At 43.2% G+C, this 23,231-nt stretch overlaps 1 protein-coding gene across 1 annotated transcript; it reads left to right on the top strand.

Moving 5' to 3' along the window:
- Positions 1-105: 105 nt before the first annotated feature.
- On the top strand, positions 106-22,062 carry LOC144529843 (myosin-16-like). The gene is made up of 43 exons (XM_078269174.1): positions 106-309; positions 458-601; positions 1,782-1,938; positions 2,392-2,419; positions 2,527-2,623; positions 2,761-2,853; positions 2,943-3,006; positions 3,215-3,313; positions 4,691-4,798; positions 5,031-5,165; positions 5,368-5,469; positions 5,585-5,751; positions 5,862-6,032; positions 6,185-6,361; positions 6,621-6,806; positions 6,921-7,008; positions 7,177-7,294; positions 7,396-7,516; positions 8,538-8,674; positions 8,841-8,922; positions 9,012-9,185; positions 10,113-10,193; positions 10,307-10,453; positions 10,579-10,683; positions 10,800-10,886; positions 11,088-11,233; positions 11,472-11,562; positions 11,878-11,934; positions 12,070-12,156; positions 12,743-12,988; positions 13,108-13,225; positions 13,425-13,552; positions 14,315-14,511; positions 14,872-15,004; positions 15,401-15,617; positions 16,517-16,653; positions 17,250-17,353; positions 18,395-18,587; positions 19,276-19,479; positions 19,712-19,837; positions 20,029-20,199; positions 21,214-21,414; positions 21,851-22,062. The coding sequence occupies exons 1-43, from the start codon at positions 106-108 to the stop codon at positions 22,046-22,048; spliced, it is 5,826 nt and encodes a 1,941-aa protein (XP_078125300.1). The 3' UTR covers positions 22,049-22,062.
- Positions 22,063-23,231: the final 1,169 nt, after the last annotated feature.

Genomic DNA, 23,231 nt, shown 5'->3' with positions numbered 1-23,231 from the left:
TATTTCTAACACACTCTGCTTTCTCTCCACTGCTCAGCCTCCAGGTGAGTGAGCTGGTCAGTTGGTTTGTGTGCATTGGTGGCAGCAGCAGCAGCAGCAGTAGCCATGCCATATAAAGGGGAATGCGGGGACAATGTGGACCCCATGCCGTTCCTGGTTCCCTCAGAGAAGGAGCGCCTGGATGCTATGAATAAACCGTACGACATCAAGCGCTCCTGCTGGGTCAAAGATGAGAAGGAGGCTTTCATTGCTGGGGAGATTCAGTCTGAAGATGGGGACAAAGTCACCGTCAAGACCACCAAGAACACTGTAAGACTAACGCTGCACTTATTTTGTCTCAAAGATTTACATTTATGAAGTAAAAGTGAGCTGAAGTCAAGAGTAATGTTAATAATCTCACTCTGATCGTAATAATCATGATGATAATATTGATTGAGTGATTATCCTTTCTGGTCAGACTGTGACTGTGAGGAAGGACGACGTCCAGCAGATGAACCCTGCTAAGTTTTACCAAGCCAGCGACATGGCCAACCTTACTTTCCTCAACGAGGCCAGCGTCTTGGAAAACATGCGCAGCCGCTACGTCAGCATGAGGATCTATGTAAGCCTGTTACAGCACTACCCAAACCTATTCAAAACCAGTAGAAAAACGTAACTTTGTGCCCCACATAACTGTTATGTTATTAAGGCACTTTCAACCAAAAGCTGAATGGAGTTCGGCACCCCCCATGTAGAGCACAGCTCAGCCTGTGAAAACAGTTGCACTATATCTTCTGTGGCTTTGTAGGGGTCTTGACTGTAATAACCCCGATGATGTCATAATGATCTCATCAGAGTTATCTCAGCTTGGGCTAGGACTAGGAGACTGCAAATGTTTATAAGATAAGTGGGCGCGTGGAGTTTAAAAGACACAGGCAGGATGGGTCTAATGAAAAGATGCTATTCGTTGCATTATAGGAAATGTAGGATTAAATATTTTTGGTGCCATACAAAGGCCTAAAAATATTTCGGCCCCTGCTGCTTTGATTTTGAAGGTGCTTTTTCAAATCTGTCAGTCCCCCAACTATATTTAAGTTAAATACTAAATCAGGGGAACACCCCTCTGAAGGGCAGAATGAGGACATCACCAGAAGAAGTACACAACTAGGCAGGCTTAACATGGAAAGTGGATGTAAGAAATATATAAATGACTGCACTTTCACAAAACAACTTCTCAACTGCATTGGAATTTATGTATTTTCATATTCAGATCCCAAATTGTGGACTTTTCCCTGAATAGCACCAGACCTTTCTTAATACATGCATAGTTTATGTTCACTATAATCACACAGGATCCAACCCACCTCCTTCACCAATCCTTTCAGTTACTGCCATCAGGTCGACGCTACAGAGTCCCATTTGCAAAAAAAAACATATATAAAAAATCCTTCATCCCCACTGCCATCACCACACTGAACAGCCATACATAGACAACATCAAACAGCTCCATTCAGGCTTCTTCTTGCACTGTTTTTGCATTGTGCACATGTTTGTACAGTCAATGTTATTACACTGTATCTTTATGTTCTTATATCTATTTAATGTCATTTGAGCCTGCCCTGTCAAAGACAAATTTCTGTCACTCGTGAGTTGTGACAGACAATAAGGTTTTTCTAATCTTATCTTATTTTATCTTAAAGGTACCTATGAACCAGATTTGTGTTTACATTACTGATTTTGTTGATCATTTTATCCTGCTGCATCCTTCAAAACCTTTTTATACGCTCCCTTTCCACTTCTAGACCTACTCAGGCCTCTTCTGTGTGACGATCAACCCGTACAAATGGCTACCCATCTATGGCGCTAAAGTGGCCCAAATATACAAGGGGAAGAAACGCAACGAAGTTCCTCCTCACCTCTTCTCCATCTCTGACAACGCCTACCACGACATGCTGATGGGTGAGGAGAGGGCGATGGCAGGGTGGGCAATTAAAGTGCAGGGACGGAAGATATTTTAATCAGTCATAGGTCATCGATGGGTGAGGGGAGGGAGGAAGAGTTGGCCAAGAGGAGAAGTAAGCATGCAAGTGGTATGTGGTGATTTGGGATGAACCCCCTCGAGATGAGTTGCTTGAAAGTCATTACGCTGTTCTTTATGTGGAAAGAGGGAGTGGGGCAGTTGCTGTGTAATCAGTGTGGCGTGTGATGATTTGTTCAGGGAGCAGAAACATATTTGAAGTTATTATATGGCATCAGTGGAGAGCTGACAGCTGTCTGTGTTCTTGGTACATGCTGACAGAAAACATCAGCAGTCCTCTGATCTGCTCAGAGGGAAATCAGCAGTAATTATTCTCGTCTCTCTCGCACTCTCTCTGTTTCTTCTCCTGCCCTCTTTATGTCCCACCACTGCAGAGCATGAGAACCAGTCTATGCTGATCACGTAAGTACACCGTGTTGTTCTTGTTTGCACGTCCCATACAAATACAAGGGTTAACCTGCATGTCTCACTATTACAGTGTTGACACCTTATTTGTTTCTCTCCTCCAGTGGAGAATCTGGTGCTGGCAAGACTGAAAACACCAAGAAGGTCATCCAGTACTTCGCCAACGTTGGAGCTTCTGGGAGCAAAGCCTCCGACTCCAAGGCAAGTGTGTCGTTGTGTGTGAACAGGCATGATTTGTTGTTTTTCTTCTTTGACAAAATCATGCAAATTCATCTTCTCTTCTCTTCTCTTCTCTTCTCTTCTCTTCTCTTCTCTTCTCTTCTCTTCTCTTCTCTCAGGGCTCTTTGGAGGACCAGATCATTCAGGCTAACCCAGTGCTGGAGGCATTTGGGAACGCCAAGACCATTAGGAACAACAACTCCTCACGTTTTGTAGGGACATGTATAAAACATTATCAAATAAAATAATGATTGTGGTACAATCAGCAAAATCTGTGAGAATAATATTTGTGTCGTTTTAGGGAAAGTTCATTCGCATTCACTTTGGGCCGACAGCTAAGCTGGCTGGTGCTGACATTGAGAGCTGTGAGTGGATTTCATTAATTTGTTTTAATTTTTTTTTATTTTGGATAAATACCAAGACTTAGTTTTTACGTGCTTTGTAAAGTAAATGAAATAAAGATGTTATCATGTGTTTTTTTTTTTTTTGCCGTAACAGGAATATAATTAGCATCCTTAAAAACAGCTTGTCTTATTGTGTCTGTGACTATGTATGTGCGTCTGTGTGCTTCAGATCTGCTAGAGAAATCAAGAGTGATTTCCCAGCAGGCTGCTGAGAGAGGATACCACATCTTCTACCAACTCCTGTCTGGAAGGAAGCCAGAATTCATAGGTGAGAAAATTAAAGCTTTGGTGCATAACTTTTGTTTATATTAATGAACGTCCGTTATATTCAAGCCATTGCCAAATGAGTTGATACAAAGCTAATTAGGACTATCAGCTCCACACAACTCTCTCTGTATTTCTGTGAAGATAATTACCTCTTCATGTTTTTTTAATCCTCTGTGTCCTCCTTGGCTGCTAGGAAGGGTGGGGGTAGTGCGTGTTTACGGAAGGCTTGTATTATTATTATTATTATTATTATTATTATTATTATTATTATTCTCTATATATCTCGAACAATCAACAATGTTGCAAAAGAAAAAAGAAAATTAAATTAAAACCACAAAATAAAACACAAACAACCAGAATTTACCAAAAACCCAAAAAATATAAAAAATAAAAAAGGATTAGTTCAAGAAGGAGCAGGCGAAAGCAAATAGCTTATTTGGTCCTGCCCATACTTCACAATATCATATTATTATAAAACAAATAGCTATGCAAATACAGCATACAATCTTTCAGGTCTTACAATAACTTACAACAATACAACAATATACCACAATACCTTTACATTACAATTCCATTCCTATGTTTCGGTCTATTCTTTTCTGTATTGGTCAAGTAATGATTTATTTTTGAGCTGAATGATATTATGGCTCTGTTTGATGTCATTGTTCAGTCCATTCCCCACAAACTGAAACACATACTTTTAACAGCAGTTCACACAAGAGGTTGTTTGAACATACAATGTCCTCTTAGATGATATCCCCCGTCTCTTTCATTAAACATTGCATGTATGTTACACGGTAAATTATTTTCTTTAACTTTAAACATAAATTGTGCAGTTTTAAATGTAACAAAAAAAGTATCATGTGGACGCGCCGACAGTTTTGTTGTCAATACTTAGAATTCCTCATGGGGGACACAGAAACGACGCACTATAGCTGTAAAGCACCAATGTCACCAGTTAAGTGGTATTACAGTAAAGTGAATGTAAACAGAAATGATACACCAGAGATCCTTTACTCATTTGGCCTGAGCTTCTTTTTATTTGTTACACCAAACATAATTTCTCACATCTGCATGTGACAAAAGAAAATTGGTAAAGGACAATAATAAATGACAAATACATGTTTTACAGATTAAGATCAGACCTGTTTGCATGAATTAGTGATGATGATCAACAGTGAAATAGTTAGCTAAAGTAAGGGACACACTGTTGAAATGGCTTGGAAACCACTGTTAACGTGATCATTTCAGTTGGTAATAATATCTGTTATTGTGACCTATTTTGTTGTTTTTTGACTGTCCGGCTCTGTTATTTTTAAATGTACTTTATAAATAAAGTTGAGTATTATTAAATATTGTCTTATTGTATGTCTTCCAGAGGCTTTGCTGCTGAAGCCTGACCCCAAACAGTATGTGTGGGTGTGTCAGGGAGTCACTGTGGTGGATAACATGGATGATGGGGAGGAACTGCTGCTCACTGATGTGAGTTCAGAGTTTTCTGTGTGAGCTAAGTTATTCATGCTGTGCTTTGATTTTATATCAGTAATAAAGACTGACACACGTCTTTGCATGGCCGATGAGAAATTATATAAATTAGCCTGTTGATGCTATTGCCTCTCTTTGTGTAATTTGTTGTGCAACCCTGACATTCTCTCTTCTGTCCTTTCTCTCTCTCTCTCTCTCTCTCTCTCTCTGTATGCTTGTGAGTCCATAGGAAGCCTTTGATGTCCTTGGCTTTACTTCTGATGAGAAGATGAGTGTGTACAAGTTGACTGGAGGCATAATGCACTTCGGTAACATGAAGTTCAAACAGAAAGCCAGAGAAGAACAAGCTGATGTGGATTCCACTGAGGGTATGAAAAGTCCACCTCTCTCTCTCTCTCTCTCTCTCTCTCTCTCTCTCTGGCCTTTTCTTTCTACCTATCCTTCTTTTCATCAGTTTCTTTTTCATTATGTATATGTCTGTTCTGACCCATTTTCTCAGCACGTGTTACAAGACATTCTTGAAATAATTGAAATCATTCCTCGTCCCCCAATCTCCTTCCCTTCCTAAAGTGGCTGACAAAGTCGCCCACCTCATGGCCATCAACTCTGGGGAGCTGCAGAAGGGCATAACGCGCCCCAGGGTCAAAGTTGGCAACGAGTTTGTGACCAAAGGTATATCACAAAGACATTATTGTATCGATTGTATTTAAAAAAAAATTGGAAACAAAGACTAACCAGTGAGGGTAGATGATGCACTCAGTTACAATATTTGAACATGAACTGTCAGGTCAGACCCAGGACCAGTGTGTGTACTCCATCGGTGCTCTGGCAAAAGCCATCTATGACCGCATGTTCAAGTGGATGGTGACCCGCATCAACAAGACCCTGGACACCAAGATGCAGCGGCAGTACTTCATAGGAGTGCTAGACATCGCTGGGTTCGAGATCTTTGAGGTGAGCTTTCAATAGATTCCTTGGATGAGATATGATCATGTCCTTTCTGCTCCAAAATTTGACAGGCTTGTCTCATCCTCCAGTGATCCAACTCTGTCTTTCCTCTCCAGCTCAACAGCTTTGAGCAGCTGTGCATCAACTTCACCAATGAGAAGCTGCAGCAGTTCTTCAACCACCACATGTTTGTGCTGGAGCAGGAAGAGTACAAGAAGGAGGGCATCGACTGGGTCTTCATCGACTTTGGCCTGGACCTGCAGGCCTGCATCGACCTGCTGGAGAGGGTAACACACACGCTGACACACACACACACACACACACACACACACACACACACACACACACACACACACACACACACACAAGCAGTCAGCATAAAGTTCGCAAATGTGGATATACAGTGTGTTGAGTACACCATATCATTTCTATCTTCTAGCCTATGGGGGTTTTCTCCATCCTGGAGGAGCAGTGTGTGTTTCCAAAGGCGACAGACGCAACCTTCAAAGCAGCTCTGTATGACAATCACCTGGGCAAGTCCTCTAACTTCCTCAAGCCGAAAGGGGGGAAGAAAGGACCCGAGGCCCACTTTGAACTGGTGCACTATGCTGGCACTGTGAGTACTGGATTGGTGTAGCATTTGACATGGAGATGTAAGTGGCTAAACAATGCACACATGCCTCAATAGGGATGTGAAAGAATGTGTGTGTGTTTGTGGTGAGATAAAGCAGAGTTCAAAAGATAGTTACAAACATATGCGTGCATAGCCTTAGCTATTCAGCAAATCAGTCAAAGCCATTGATATCTCTGTATGTAAAAGTAGGATGTGTAACTGTGTGTACATCAGTCCGTAAATGTGTTTGTGCCTCTCGCAGGTGGGTTACAACATCGCTCACTGGCTGGAGAAGAACAAAGACCCTCTGAATGAGACAGTGGTGGGACTCTTCCAGAAGTCCTCCATGCCTCTGCTGGCTCTGCTCTTCAAAGAGGAAGAGGCCGCCGCAGGAACCAAGAAACAGAAGAAAGGGTCGTCCTTTCAAACCGTCTCCAACTTCTACAGGGTAACTCACATAGACACACAGGGAACACACACAAACACACACATTTAAGAATACTGCAGCTCTCACAGCAGGCTCACAATCTCACAGGTGTCTTTGACTGTTTGTGTACAACAGGAACAACTGAACAAGCTGATGAGCACCCTGCGAAGCACTGCTCCCCACTTTGTCCGCTGCATCGTGCCCAATGAGTTCAAGAAGTCAGGTGAGTGGGTTAAAAATATGTGTGTTGATCTATTGTCAGGATCCTGAAGCCACTGTATGAATTTGAGGCACATGATCACAATATTCACTATGTTAAGAACTGTCATCTTTCTGAGATACCAAATATTCACTATCCACTGGTCTTGGTTCTCTCCGCCATGTTATGAAGGTGTGACAGATAACCACCTGATCCTGCACCAGTTAGCATGTAACGGCGTGCTGGAGGGCATCCGTATCTGCAGGAAAGGATTCCCCAACAGACTACAGTACCCAGAATTCAAACAAAGGTCTGACTCCCATTCTTTCTGTATTCATCTCCATTAGTCCAGTATTTATCGCCATGTTACTTAAACTACTGTCACATTTCTCCTTTCCCGATGTCTCGTAGGTACTATATCCTTAACCCCAACGTCATCCCTAAGGGATTTGTTGATAACAAGAAGGCCTCTGAGCTCATCCTGAGTTCAGTTGGCCTGGATAATATGGAGTACCGCATTGGCCACACCAAGGTACACCGCTGTTATAATCAATATCTAAAACTCAACACATTTAAATGATATGTCTTATTGAACAAATATATATATATATATATCAATCAATAGTGAAGACTTTAAAGTTGAATCACTTTTTGTACACTTTTGGCGCCTGTCTCTTTAAAGCAACGCGATGTAACTTTTCCCTCTTCGGCCCCACTGCAGGCTGTGTCACTGGAACTACAGCTGCGCGAGCTGTTGTTCCAATGAGACAACCTGTAGGGGGGCCGATAGGAAAAAGTTACATAAGCCGCTTTCCGACCGGAGGGATTTTTGCAGTTCCTAGAACATAACGTTCCTAGTACCCTTTTTTTCTCCTGTTCCGACTGGACCAATTTGGGGATTATTAAGTTCCTCTGGCCACAGTTCCTGTAACTCTTTCAGCTCCTACTTCAGCGCAGGGTCTTTTCCCTTTTTCCGCATAGTGGTGGTTAGATGGCTGTGATTATAATAACAAAAGGTCAGTTCCTATGGCCACTTGGCCAGTGTGAATGCAAATGGGGGAGAGTCGTTAGTAGAACTGTTTAGAAGTGGACTGTTCCTATAACTACGTTCCTGTAAGTACTTGGTCGGAAAAAGGCTATTGTGTTGCTTTAAGCTCCCCTCCCGTAAAAGCCCAGTCTGCTCTGATTGGTCAGTGTTTCCGGGTCGGCTGCATCCTTACTCTCTGAGTCTCTGCACCATCACTTTCTACTTATATATACAGTTTGTAGTCACAACCGTACGGAAGTCCTGACGGCTCATTTAAAGGCACAGTTTCTGAATACGGGCTGTGTGCATTTCTCTATGGATTGAGTGCTTTGATACGTTCACAGTATTCATACAGCACCTTAACCTGCTTTATAATTTAAAAAGACATGGAAATCTCACTTTTTACAATATGGGACCTTTAGCAAATCAGAGCATAAATCTGATAAAAGCTTTTCCCTCAGTTTTCCTCTTTTTTCTCACCCCTCCTATTCTTCCGTCTTTCACCTGTCTGCGTTTTCCTCTCCAGGTGTTTTTCCGCGCAGGAGTCCTTGCAAAGATGGAGGACATGCGTGACGAGAGGCTGGCAAAGATCATAACCATGCTGCAGGCTCAACTTAGAGGAATTCTAATGAGGGTCGAGTTTAAGAAGATGGTGGACAGACGGTCAGTGTGTGCCTGTTTTTCTGTGTGCACCGTGTGTGTTCTCCTATAAGACAGCTGGGTCAAGAGAGATGGGAGTATATTTTGGTCGATTATGTGTACATAAGTCTTCAGTGTATGTTTGTAAATGCTAACAGTGTTTCTGTGTTCATGTGTGTGTGTGATGCAGAATTGCACTGATGGCCATCCAGCGAAACGTGAGGAAGTTCCTTCAGTTACGCTTCTGGGGCTGGTGGAAACTCTACACTAAGGTGAAATGATTGACTTTAGTGTCTTGACAAATGATAAATTATCATCATTATCGCGTTAACCATCTTATTTCCTGCCTCGCTCCCCCCAGGTGAAGCCTCTGCTGATGGTCGCCCGTCAGGAGGAGACCTACAAGGCAAAGGAAGAGGAGCTGAGGGTGGCAGTGGAGAGAGTCAAAGAGCTGGAGGGCAAGATCAAAGATCTGGAGGGGAAGATGGTCACTCTGTCACAGGAAAAGAACAACCTCGCCCTGGCGCTGGCTGCAGTAAGTGCACATCTGCATTCAAGTCCCGGTGCTTTTCTAAAAAATAGAAACAATCTCTCTCTACAACCCTTACTGCTGTTCTGAAGGTATTTCAGTGATTCTCAAAGTGGGGACGTTGGCACTCTGCCAGGGGGTCAGTGAAAAGTTTCCAGTTTCATTCACCTAAATTATCATGACATAAACATTTTTATTTTTGTTTACAAAGGCTTCACTTTTATTTTCAAATCTAAAATAGTTCATAAATTACTTTCTTATCTAACAAATCTATAACTTTCAGAATCTGCAAATAAGTTGAATACATGTTTAATAGCTTTCTAATACATTTCTCTTGTGTTGTTCTTTCACATTACATAAACTAAGACTAAAGAAGTGTAAAAAGGACCCACGTCAAATTATTTCTGAGCAACATTAACCAGCTCTGACTGGGGGATCCCGAGGCATTCCCAGACCAGGTTGGAGATATAATCTCTCCACCTAGTCCTGGGTCTTCCCCGAGGTCTCCTCCCAGCTGGACTAGCCTGGAACACCTCCCCACGGAGGCGGCCAGGGGGCATCCTCACCAGATGCCCGAAACACTCAGCTGGCTCCTTTCCACGCAAGAAGCAGCGGCTCTGAGTTCCTCACAAATGACTGAGCTTCTCACCCTATATCTAAGGGAGGCGCCAGCCAATCTGTTGAGAAAACCCATTTCGGTATGAGTAATACATTATAGATAATACGTACATACAATACATCTAAAATAAGATGAGCTTTTATTGATTCCCAGAGGGGAAACTCAGGAAAGAAACGTTGCTCCCCGTCTGCGAGTCGAACCCTGGTCTTCTGCGTGACAGGCAGATACTGTCCACCATACTAACGGGGAGAGGGTTATGTTATGTCCTTAAAATGCAAACAGTTATAAAAACACGACACCTTGTCTCCCCACAGGAGCAGGACACACTGGGTGATGCTGAAGAGCGCTGCACCCAGCTGATGCACCAAAAGGTCCAGATGGAGGAGTCATTGCAGGTAACATGTTGCACATGAACCGTAACACTGTATGAGTGTTTTTGTCTATATTATATGTGTGAAATCTGGTAATAAGACATTTTGGAAAGTGGTCCAACTGTCCTGTGTCTTAGGATCTGCGTGAGCGCCTGGAGGAAGAGGAAGGCAACACAGCCTCCCTCCATGGCCAGAGGAGGCAGCTGGAGGGGGAACTGACTGAGCTGAAGACAGACCTGGAGTCTCTGGAGTCCACACTGGCTAAGACTGAGAAGGAGAAACAGGTAGAGTGGTGGAGGCTGAGGAGAGATGACATGCAGTACTGCAGCTTTGGAGATGTAGTTTATTTCACTACGGATTAATGGACACAAAGTGTTGACGACTGAATTCTGTTTAATGGTGAGTTTAGGGTCTGGACTTCAAGGTGCGAACTCTGACGGGTGACCTGAGTCAGAGAGATGACCATGTGGCCAAGCTGCAGAAGGAAAAGAGAGCTCTGGAGGAACTGCAACAGGTAGACAAACACACACATGGCAACATGCATGCACATAAACTAATATTTGAAAAACACCTTTTTATGCCCATGATGCCCATTTAATAGTGACCAAGACATTCGTATAATTGAATCAGAAAACTCTGGAGGATCTCCAAACAGAAGAAGACAAAGTTAACCATCTGACCAAGACCAACAGCAAGCTCAACTCCCAAGTGAATGAGGTACTGTACGTGACCTGAAAAATTCTGTCTTCATGACTTTTTGAAATTCTGTGGAGCAGGAATACATTATGTGCACACCTGCAGCTAAATGTACTCAGCTTTAATGTCTGGGTTTGTGTGTGTGTGTGTGTGTGTGTGTGTGTGTGTGTGTGTGTGTGTGTGTGTGTGTGTGTGTGTGTGTGTGTGTGTGTGTGTGTGTAGCTGGAGGACTGCTGGGAGCAGGAGAAGAGGATCAGGGCGGAGGTGGAGAAAGCGAGGCGGAAGGCAGAGGGAGACCTGAAGATGACCATAGAGAACCTGAACGAGATGGAGAATGCTAAGCTTGACCTGGAGGAGGTTATTAAGAAGTGAGAGACAACACACACACACACACACACACACACACACACACACACACACACACACAAGTTCATTAAAGCTTATCTTATCTTAACGTCGGACTTCCTGAACGTTTAACATACAAAACTAACTCTTATCACTGCAGTAGTCATACCTCTGTGTGTCCCTCACTCTCTTTTACACACTGTTTGTCCCACTGGTTTCTGATTCCACTGCTGCGTGTGTGTTTGCTGTGTGTTCATCCAGGAGAGACTTTGAGATCAACAACATGAACTCGAAGCTGGAGGACGAACAGGCTCTCAGCTCCATGCTCAGCCGCAAGCTCAAAGAGCACCAGGTTTGTGGTTGGGTGGTGATGATGCAGTGGATATGACACATGCCTTTGGTGTGGGAGCTCTGGGTTCAATTCCCTCTGTGATACATCAACCAATGTGTCCCTGAGCAAGACACTTAACCCATAGTTTCTCTGGAGGCATGTAGCCTCTGACATATGTAGCAACTGTAAGTTGCTTTGCATAAAAGCGTCAGCTAAATGACATGTAATTTAATGTAGGAAGTTGAAGAACTAAATAGGGATGATAAATGATCTGGTTTTAAAGATGCAACATTTATTGTTGTTTGTACTCCTGCACACATTTGTCTTTCCTTTCAGGGCCGCATTGAGGAGCTGGAGGAAGAGCTGGAAGCTGAACGAGCCATGAGAGCCAAGGTACAGACTAAACCTCATACATTACATAACTGCAGAATTACAATTATGCATTCACATGTTGACAAGTATGAATAGACAGGCAGGTGGGATATTACCTGTGGCAGTTAGAGATTAGAATTGTCTTTTCTCTGAAAGGTGGAGAAGCAGAGGGCAGAGCTATCCCGAGATCTGGAGGACCTCAGTGATAGGCTGGAGGAGGCGGGAGGAGCCACCGTCACCCAGGTGAGTGTGACAGACAGCTGTCAATCAATCAGAAGGTAGTTTCACATTGCCAGACCTTCCTCCACAGCGCTCCAGAGGAGGGTCTGGCTAGTAACATTCCAGGATGGAAAAAAAAAAAAACATGCTCTGGTTTATTGCCATTTTCTTTTTTTAAACCAATCACAATCGTCTTGGGACACAATGACTGTGCCTCTGCAAAATAGCCTGGGAAAGGAACTTGTTTTGGTTGAACATGTGTACGGTCAAACATTGTTCTAGTCGTGCAACAGAAAACTCAGATTGGACAGATAGTCTAGCTAGCTGTCTGGATTTACCCTGCAGAGATCTGAGGAGCAGTCAACCATAGTCCTCAGAAATCCACCGGAGTTTAGAACGCCAACACAAAGAAAGAGGAAGGTGACGGACATCCGGCCGAAATGAGAGACATCCGGCGGAATTTCCGGCAGGCACCTGAACAATCCCTAACCCTGAAATGAAACGTCGCCGATATAGTTACTTATCAGAGGGTAGTAAAACAGTGTTGGCTGTTTTGTTTATGTTTGGAAAACTTTAACCTCTGTCCTTTTAAACCCTGACAACCATTTAGATCGAGCAGAACAGGAAGCGGGAGACTGACCTGCTGAAGCTGAGGCGGGAGCTGGAAGAGGCAGCGCTCCAATCAGAGACCACGGCGGCAGCGCTGAGGAAGAAGCACTCAGACGCGATGGCTGAGCTGGGCGAGCAGCTGGAGAACCTGACCAGGCTGAAAGTTAAACTGGAGAAGGACAAACAGAGCATGAAGGCGGAGATCGAAGACCTTAACGTCACTATGGAGGCCACTCAGAAAGCAAAGGTACGATGTTATTTTGGAACATGGAGTGCGATTAGCTCAATCAAGAAAAATCATACATAAATACTCATACACACTTTCTGTTTTTGCACCTGTGTGTATTTGGGTGTTTACATGTATAGATGAACTCTGAGGTCCACGCCCGTAAACTGGAGGACAATCTGGCAGAGGCTAATGCTCGCCTGGCTGAGATGGAACGCAATCAGACTGAGCTCAACACTGCCAAAATCCACCTGACCAGTAAGAACACACACACACACACACACACACACACACACACACACACACACACACACACACACACACACACACACACACACACACACACACATGCCCACAAACTAAAAGAAAACAGTTTCTTGGACTTTTTCATGTTCTATTCTTTGTGTGTGTGTGTGTGTGTGTGTGTGTGTGTGTGTGTGTGTGTTTGCGTGTACAGCGGAGAACAATGATCTGAGCAGGGAGTTGGACGACGTGCAGAGTAAGCTGACCCAGGTGACCAGGCTGAAGGCCTCCCTCACCACGCAGGTCGACGAGCTCAAGCGACAGGTGGATGAGGAGAACAAGGTACAAGTCACCACAAACACACACTCATTCGTTTCATCTTTACTTAGAAGTAATGTGTAATATTTTTACACATTTAACCCTACACAGCTGAGAGCTGCACAATTCAGCCTCAATCTCAGTCAGTGCCTTGCACAAGGGGCCATCGGCAGTGCTTTTGTGGTATGAGGGGAGATCATTGTTCATTCCCAACTGGTTTTGAGATTCAAACAACCAGTGGTGGAAGAAGTATTCAGATCCTTTAATTAGGTAAAAGTACTAATACCAAACTGTAAATGACTCTGCAAGTAAAAGTCCTGCATTGAAAATGTTACTTAAGTAAAAGTATGTAAGTATCATCAGGAAAATGTACTTAAAGTATTAAAAGTAAAAGTAGTCAATGCAGAAAAAATCCTCACCTTTTAGAAACTGGAAACGATCCCAACAGTTCTGTTAATCAACTAAGTGTTTAATGGTCTAATCATTTCAGCTGGACTTGTAGGGCTATATGTTGTTGGGTAGTTTAATTTATAATAAAAGATCTTTGTATGTGTATTTTGTGTTTTGTGTACAACAATTCTAATCTGTAAAGTAACTAAAGATGTCAGATTAATGTAGTGGACTAAAAAGTACAACATTTCTCTGAGATGAAGTGGAGTAGAAGTAGAAAGTGGCATGAAAAGAAAAGACTCAAGTAAAGTACAAGTACCTCAAATGTTGTTTATTTTTGTTGCCTTTAAAAACACCTCCCAAACCTCCTGCTAAGGCGTCTCTCCCCCTCTGCAGGGCCGTAACACAGCGGTGATGGGCCTGGCCAACGCCCGCCACGACCTCTCCCTGCTGAAGGAGCAGCTGGAGGAGGAGTCCGAAGCCCGAGGGGAGCTGCAGCGCCTCGTGTCCAAGCTCAACGCCGACGTCACTTCCTGGAGGAGCAAGTATGAGACGGACGCCATCCACCGCACCGAGGAGCTGGAGGAGACCAAGTAGGTTCAATAGCGCAGTGGTTCTCCAATTTTTTTCAATAATGTACCCCCTGGGAAATATTCTCTGAGCAAATCCATGACTAAATTAATTTATTATTATAGTATAATTTTTCAGGGAATGATGCATGACTGATATTTTTTTTAAAGAATTCTCACGTACCCCCTGGAGTACACATACCACCATTTAAGAAACAGAGCAACAGAGCTAAAAGATTCTGCGACTACCCCTGTAAATTAAATAAAAAGTTTTTATACATCAGTCTTGGGTATAGATGAAAGATGGTGGTTGTCTTGACACTTTTTAATGTAATCCCACGGTTGCCTCTCCCTCTCTTTCATTCCCCCCCCACTCTCCATCAGACGCAAACTTGCAGTGCGTCTGCAGGAGGCTGAGGAGGCAGCGGAGGCGGCACAAGCCAGAGCTGCCAGCCTGGATAAGGTCAAGCTAAGGCTGCAGGGAGAGGTGGAAGACCTCACCATAGACCTGGAGAGGGTACACACACACACACACACACACACACACACACACACACACACACACACACACACACACACACACACACACACACACTTGTCTGTAACTTGACACATAGGACACAGTCTGCAAGAGTTAATGTTTCTGCTGGGGGGAAAAATCATGTCTTACAATGCTTGCTGTAACTCTTAGCATTAAGGAACCTGTAGCCAGCAACTGTATTTGAACTCAATACAAAACTAATAATTAGTTATCTAATATTGATTCTTTAGCGTTACCTTTACACCCATGTCATTATATCTTGGGGTTCTTTCCTGATGAAATGAAACTATCAAAATCTAACGTTGTGTGGGTGTGTAGAAATAATGATCGCAAAAAGGGAGATTCATTTGCTTTCTGCCTGTGTGACTGTAGTCCAACGCAGCAGCAGCAGTTCTGGATAAGAAGCAGCGAGTTTTCGACAAGATGGCGGCCGAGTGGAGCCAGAAGAATGAGGAGCTACAACTTGAACTGGACAACAGCCAGAAGGAGAGCCGCTCCTACATGACGGAGCTCTACAAGCTGAAGACGGCCTACGAGGAGAGCCAGGATCACATAGAGAGCGTCCGCAAGGAAAACAAAACCCTCTCAGGTAGCTTGCAGATACTGCGGTACAGTAGACCATAATGGGAAAAGTGTGATGGGGATGATATCCGGAAAATGCTTCAAGCTGGATAGCCTGATTACGTGTGTATACTCTCATACGATACAATACAACTTTATTGTCAGTTTACACTGAAATTCACTTCCCAGAAAAATACACACAGAGCCAGACAACAATTACACAAATAGTACAAACAAGGTTAAAAATTAGCACCATTTACTAGTCAAAGGTAGCCTGGAAATCCAGACCCAAATCCGAAAGATTAAGGGTCTGGCATTGAGTAATGAAAATGGCCCAACTCGAGGGGCGGCACCAAGCACGCATGAAAATCTCACTGCACGCAATTGGATAACACTACGACCAATCACAACAATACACAGGGTGACGTATCCAGAGCCCCATACGCTTAGCTATCAGCAGAGCTAACTGGTAGATTAAACTGTCGTCATTTGTTTAGCTCGCCTCTGGCCCGCCTATATCAGATACACCGATGTGATTGGTGCAGCTCGGCTACAACGGCATAGTTAATGAGCATCATTACTGAATGCCAGAGTGACTCGCTGAGCTAATTCAATGTGTGCTCTCGCGAGAACTCTGGAAGGCTGGCAAAATATGCAAGTGGCTGGTAGATTTGCTTTACTCAACAGCCCAGAAAAACCAATGGTAATGTATTAAGTGGCTGGTAAATTGAAACATTCCATAGCCATTTGGCTAGTGGACCAAAAAGTTCATTTTGAACCCTGAGTACAAAGATGAAAACACAATAACAGCCACGACCGAGAAACATGTTTCATGATGTCCTCGGGTCCAGATCTTAACTGGCAGCACACAGATTTTTGAAAGAGTTATGTCATGTTTTCTTGACAACATGCCCTCTCGCCCCACAGAGGAGATCAAGGAGTTGGTGGACCAGCTCGGGGAAGGAGGCCGCAGCGTCCACGAGCTGCAGAAGGCAAAGAAGAAACTGGAGGTGGAGAAGGAGGAGCTGCAGCTGGCTCTGGATGAGACTGAAGCTGCACTCGAGGTACAAAGAGCCTATTTTTCTGCCTGTAAAAAGGAAAAAAAATTCCTGGCCACTGTCGCACCAAATGCTTGCTCTTGGTGGGGGAATTGTTGAGTCTCTGTAAATTATAGAATGTGGTCTAGACCTACTCTATCTGTAAAGTGTCCTGAGATAACTCCTGTTGTCATTTGACACTATAAATAAAAATTGAATTGAATTATTTTGGAAACAGAAGAAAGAAAAAAAACTTGGCATGTGTGAGTTCTGACTGGGGAACAATTTGGAGAAAATGACGTGCATGAATTTTAGAAAAATAATGACAGATTATTTCCAGTCTGGTTTGGCTGTTGGTGGATTTACTGAACACAAATTAAATCCAATCAATCAATCAATCAATCCATCCATCCATCAATCAATCCAAAGACAGCCATAAATGCTTGCAGTGTTAGTGGCAGAGCCGCTCAAATCTAAACACAGCAGCGAGTCCACCAGAGATTTTGTGATGGATTGCTGGGGAAAGTTGAATGCTGGAGCAAACAAGGGCCTCTGTCCATAGTACAGTTGTCTATTTTCCAGTTTCAAAATGTGTGTGTGTGTGTGTGTGTGTGTGTGTCCAGGGGGAGGAAGGTAAGCTGGTGCGTGTGCAGCTGGAGCTTGCTCAGGTCAAGGCTGACATCGACCGCAGAATCCACGAAAAGGAGGAAGAGTTTGAAGTCACCAGGTTAGAAAAGAGATGTTGTAAAACATAACACAGAAAAGGTTCAAACCCTAAATTCCTAGAAATAGTTCAGAACCTTATGTTATGTAATAAAAATATAACATTACAAATGTATCATTGCCTTAGGGATTATTTAAAAAATGACTTTTATCAATCCGTACTAACGTAAGGTCCATATTTACTTTTTTCTTAAAGCTGACTCATGTTCCTATAATAGCCCTCATAAAGACACATGGTTGTTGTCTGCTGCATATGGCAAAATACATCCACGGTGCAAACACAATGTATGTTTTTCATTGAACTATTTTCATGTAAATATTCAATTATTTTATTTTATTTTTTTACAGATACTCTCAATAGGGCTGGGCGATATGGAGAAAATCAAATATCACGATATTTTTGACCAAATACCTTAATATCGATACCACAACTATATTGTAGTGTTGACTATTGGTGCTTTCACAAAATATTTACGCAATGAGATTTTTGATAAATAATCTTCAGTAATGTTGATATAATGACTAAGTGAGTAAAGGCAGATAATAGAACAGTTACAACAGTCTGGTAAGTTCAGAAAATGACATCACTTTACTGTAATGCAGCCTTTAAAACCAGGAAAAGACAACACTTATGCCATAGTACGATATTACGATATCCAAAATCTAAGATGATATCTAGTCTCATATCACGATATCGATATAATATCAATATATTGCCCAGCTCTAACTCTCACAAGAAAAGGGAAAATAAAATATAAATCTGGGGCATGGGAAAATGAAAGACCCTTTCCTGTCCTCCTCAAACAAAAAACCCATAAAAAAAACAAGACAAAAATCAAAAACATAACCCTCCATCTTTTCTGACCCCATCTCCCCCCTAATAACTCTGATACAGTCCCTTAAGTAAACCATTAAACTAACTGAACTATAGAAGATTCAGTCTTCATTCACAATTATACTCATTGCTCACCATGATCAACAAGAACTCAATTTGTATTTGTGTTTCATAACCAACTAGTCCTCAACTACATCCTGTGTCCTGTAGAAAGAACCATGCGCGTGCAGTGGAGTCGCTGCAGGCCAGCCTGGAGGCAGAGGCCAAAGGTCGTGCCGAGGCTTTGAGGATGAAGAAGAAGATGGAGGGAGACTTGAACGAGATGGAGATCCAGCTGGAGCATGCCAACAGGAACAACGCTGAGCTGGTCAAAACCCTCAAGAAGCTGCAGCAGCAGATCAAAGTAAGAGTTGTTATTTGAAGGAACTGCTGAGAAAAACCTTGCGGTTTAAAGGTCCAGTGTGTAACTAGTGTGTGTTTAGTTGTTCATTATCAAAATCTGTGTTGCCCGTTCACAAACTTGTCCTTTTTCATGAATATTTACCACCACCATCAATTCCAAGTATTCCTATTGGCTTGGAATTTTACATTTGCATTTGCATGAACTGGGGTAGACGCTCCATATTCATGCTCCATCTTGAAGTACGTTAGCCGGTAAGAGACATACAGGACATACTGCTCCGCCTTTCGTGTTTTCGCTGTCACATGATAAACTCACAGGTGCTGCTAATGGCTGCTAATGGGTATCGTAGCTTCCCGGCCGCGGGCAAGTTTGAAGAAGGAAACATGGAGGACCACACGTATTCAAAATCCAAATTCCAGGAAGGTCTTTTTCTTCTTCTTCTTCAATTAATACAAATTAAACGAGCGGACCTGATCGCCGGAGGGAAAGCTGGATGAAGACGTGGATGACATCTTGGCTTTTTGAAGCGTGAAGGCTACCGTAGCTGTAATACGTACTTTGAACTGCGTGGCGCGAGAGAGTTGACTGCGATGTATGATCTCAACGCTAGATGGGAGAAATTCCCACACATTGGACCTTTAAAAAAAAATAAAAAATACGAGAGCAATAATCCTCGTGTCTCATCCAGGATCTGCAGGTGCAGATGGACGAGGACGCCCGTCAGCACGACGAGCTGAGGGAGAAGTACAGCCTCCAGGAGCGGCGGCTGTGCCTGATGCAGGGAGAGATGGAGGAGCTGAGAGGAGGCCTGGACGCATCCGAGAGGGCCCGCAAACTAATCGAGCAGGAGCTGGTGGAAACCACGGAGAGGTTCAGTGAGATCAGCATGCAGGTAGGCTGTTCCATACAGACACACACACACACACACACACACACACACACACACACACACACACACACACACACACACACACACACACACACACACACACACACACAAAGTAAACGCATTGGAAGTGGTTGGTTTTTATAATCCCATTTATCTCGATTCTTAATTATTTCTATTTTCTCTAGTGGATCATCATATAATCACAACTAATATCATCCATTTTTTCTCGCTCCAGAACCAAAGTCTGAATATCCTGAAGAGAAAACTGGAGGCTGACCTCGCCCGGCTGTCCAGTGAGAATGAAGAGCTGATCTCAGAGTTTCGCTCTGCTGATGAGAGAGCCAAGAAGGCTGTGACTGATGTAAGCTGCAAGTTTACACACAACCCCCACCACAAAGCCACAAAGACAAAACAGAATAATAATAATATATGCATACATAATATACATGAAACAGGCAAGATTTAAATTCAGTTCATGTTCATTTGCAGTTTCTTTGCCGTGGCATTGAGTTCAAAATGAATCACGCGTATTTATATGTTTCATGTGTGCAGGCAACGCGACTGTGTGAGGAGCTTCGACAGGAGCAGGACCGGAGCTCCCACCTGGAGAAGATTAAGAAGAACCAGGAGCAGAACCTCCGAGACCTCACACTGAAGCTGGAGGAGGCTGAGCAGCTGGCTCTGAAGGCCGGGAAACGCACCATCCAGAAACTGGAAACCAGGGTGAGGAGCTGGGTTGATAGCAGGCAAATAGCATTAGCTTAAAAGTGAGTAAATGGAAACAGGTCAGACACTTGTACAGACCTGATGGAAGCCCTCTCATTCACTTTAAACCAGGGGTCTTCGACGTCTTTTAGGCCAAGGATCCCGCTTAGCTGAAAGAGAGACAGAGCAGGGACCCCCAACTACATATGTTTGGAAATGAAGTTGCATATTAAACTGGGCCTACAATAACGTGTAGGGGGTGCCATGTCATTTCTCCGACGCTCCATTGTTCCGACCTCTCAATAACCCGAAAAATTCCCTTTGGTCCACTAGTCCGAATCCCACTATGGCCACGCCAAGACCCGCCCTTCAATAGCATTTATTGGCCAGGCGTCCATGCTTACACAAGGTAATGTAACCCCATTTGTACAGGTCCTATCTCCTGACCAATCGGCTATCCTAACCCCAACCAATCGAGCTGCTTCGTAGGGCGGGTCTTGGCATGGCCATAGTGGGATTCGTAATTTGGCCACCAAAGGGATGTTGGACTAGTGGGCTGTAGGACCAAAGGGAATTTTTCGGGTTATTGAAAGGTCGGAACAATGGAGCGTCGGAGAAATGGGCAGTCCCCTGTGCAGGGTGGCCTAAAGCCTTTACACATACCTATTTGTGGTGCATACAATGTATTAAAATAATGATTGACATTCATATATTTATACATGTTTTAATGTTAAACATACATGTAGCACAGTGACTCCTTAAGCTTAACTGTATCTGTGGATGGCTACCTTACCTACAGGCCAATCATCAATGTTGTGTACGTTTAAAAACAAATCACAAATAGGCCGATTTATCTTCGCTAATGATATGTTGGACTCATGTTTATGTACTGTATATTTTCAGACATCTTTTTTTAATGATTAAACGTTAACTTGGGGCCCCCCTGCAGTCACTCTGAGGACCCCCTAAGGGTCCCAGACCCCCCCCTGTTGAAGATCTCTGCTTTAAACCATTCAACTTTTCTTCCCTTAGATCAAGGAGGTGGAGAATGAGCTGGATCAGGAGCAGAAGCGCCACATGGAGACAGTGAAAACCCTCCGTAAGGGAGAGCGTCGGCTCAAAGAGCTGATCTTCCAGACGGAGGAGGACCACAAGACCAATCAGCGCATGCAGGAGCTGGTGGAGAAACTCCAGAACAAGCTCAAGTCCTACAAACGCCAGATAGAGGAGGCTGTGAGTAGGACAACTATTCAAAAAAAAAGTAAAAAAAATAAAATATATATATATATATATATTTTTTTTTCTACTTAATGATTTGGAATTACTGTGATGTTTTAAGGGGTCTTTATAACTACATGTTGTACTATGTTGTACAACAAGTGCTGTAAAAAGATTAAGAAATGTTATTTAGTGTATATCTTAGAGTAATATATAACCTTATCTTTTTTGTCCACCAGAAAGTGAATAAGCATACTACCCATAATGTTAAATAATTCCTTTTGTGTCACTTTTAATTATGCTACTTGGATCCCATTAGAGGCTAGAATATTAAAGATATGTCAATCCAAAAATAGTACATTTTTATTCAATTCCTCAAAAAGCATACATGGTAGAGAGCATGCGGAAGACATTCTGTAACATAACAAACGTCTTGCCTGTCTCACTGTAGGAGGAGCAGGCCAACAGCAGCCTGTCTAAATACAGGAAGACGATCCATGAACTAGATGATGCTGAGGAGCGTGCAGAAGTGGCAGAGATGACCCTAAATAAAATGAGGATGAGGAACCGAGCCTCCACCAATAAGGGCTTCACCACGGTGGAGATCGTCCAGGTCAATAAGCCTACCAGTGGAGGACAGGACGGGTAGAAGGGAAAAGAGACACAGACACACACACAACTAGCAGGTAGGCAATTACACAGAGGAGGATCATCTATCTGAGCATACCATCTTTGACACACATACTATTGTTCAGTCAATTTTGTCTTTGTGCTCCCACAGAGTAACACACACCCATTCTGCCCTCTAGAGGACGCTTGACTGAGGAAGTATGAGCTCAGGCTCCCCCGGGGAAAGTCTTAAAAAGGCCCAGACAGAGCTACTTAGAAAGTCTTAAATAATTAAGAGTCTTTAACATCACGAATAGTCTTAATCAATGTAGTCTTAGGATTGGTCACTTCACCTGTACTAGTCGGTTTTAGCCTGCAAGTATGTCTTACTGTTAGTATGCCTTGAATGTACTGTATGGGTCTGCAGGCTTTGAATGTACACTTGAAAGTGTTTTTATGTGGAACAACTGTCAGGCACAGAGCTTCTTTGCTCTCATGGTTCTGTAAAGTGCTTTGATTGGATCCCATATTGTTTATTAGCGTGTGTGTGTGTGTGTATGCATGTGTGTCTGTGCCTTGCATGATCTCAGATAGTGTCTCTACACTGGGGGGAGGAGAGGGAGCAGCTGTGCTCTCATGTCAACGATAGAGAGCCCACCTGTGTGTCGCTCCTGCATGTGTTAAAAGTGTGTGTGTGTGTGTAGTGGCCGGCTGCAAAGTCTTAATAAACTACAAGCAAATGAGCAGAAAGGTCTGTGGCTTATTCAGAGGAACTGAACTTAATAAAGCACACATCCTGCAACAATATTGTAGTGTTTTTGAATCGTTAGCCTTTATCTGTGAGGTAAACATGGGGCAAAAAAGGCCTGAGGTTTGTGATAATGTGGTTACACAGAAATTTGATTTTGACACCAGGCCTCTCTACAAAACCGCATTAAAGGTCCTATGACATGCTGCTTTTTGGATGCTTTTATATAGGCCTTGATGGTCCCCTAATACTGTATCTGAAGTCTCTTTTATACAGGCCTTAGTGGTCCCCTAATACTGTATCTGAAGTCTCTTTTATACAGGCCTTAGTGGTCCCCTAATACTGTATCTGAAGTCTCTTTTATACAGGCCTTAGTGGTCCCCTAATACTGTATCTGAAGTATCTTTTATACAGGCCTTAGTGGTCCCCTAATACTGTATCTGAAGTCTCTTTTATACAGGCCTTAGTGGTCCCC

The sequence above is a fragment of the Sander vitreus genome, chromosome 15, assembly GCF_031162955.1.
Source record: "Sander vitreus isolate 19-12246 chromosome 15, sanVit1, whole genome shotgun sequence".
Taxonomy (NCBI): domain Eukaryota; kingdom Metazoa; phylum Chordata; class Actinopteri; order Perciformes; family Percidae; genus Sander; species Sander vitreus.
This window is presented reverse-complemented; position numbering and strand designations above follow the sequence as displayed.

What these genes read in the sequence shown, in the direction of transcription:
- LOC144529843 (XM_078269174.1), top strand. Translation starts at nt 106, where the DNA reads ATGCCATATAAAGGGGAATGCGGGGACAATGTGGACCCCATGCCGTTC. An exon ending in GAGGAGCCACCGTCACCCAG is followed by an intron (nt 12,157 to 12,742) that starts GTGAGTGTGACA and finishes ACAACCATTTAG; the next exon opens with ATCGAGCAGAACAGGAAGCG. An exon ending in TCCAGAAACTGGAAACCAGG is followed by an intron (nt 20,200 to 21,213) that starts GTGAGGAGCTGG and finishes TTCTTCCCTTAG; the next exon opens with ATCAAGGAGGTGGAGAATGA.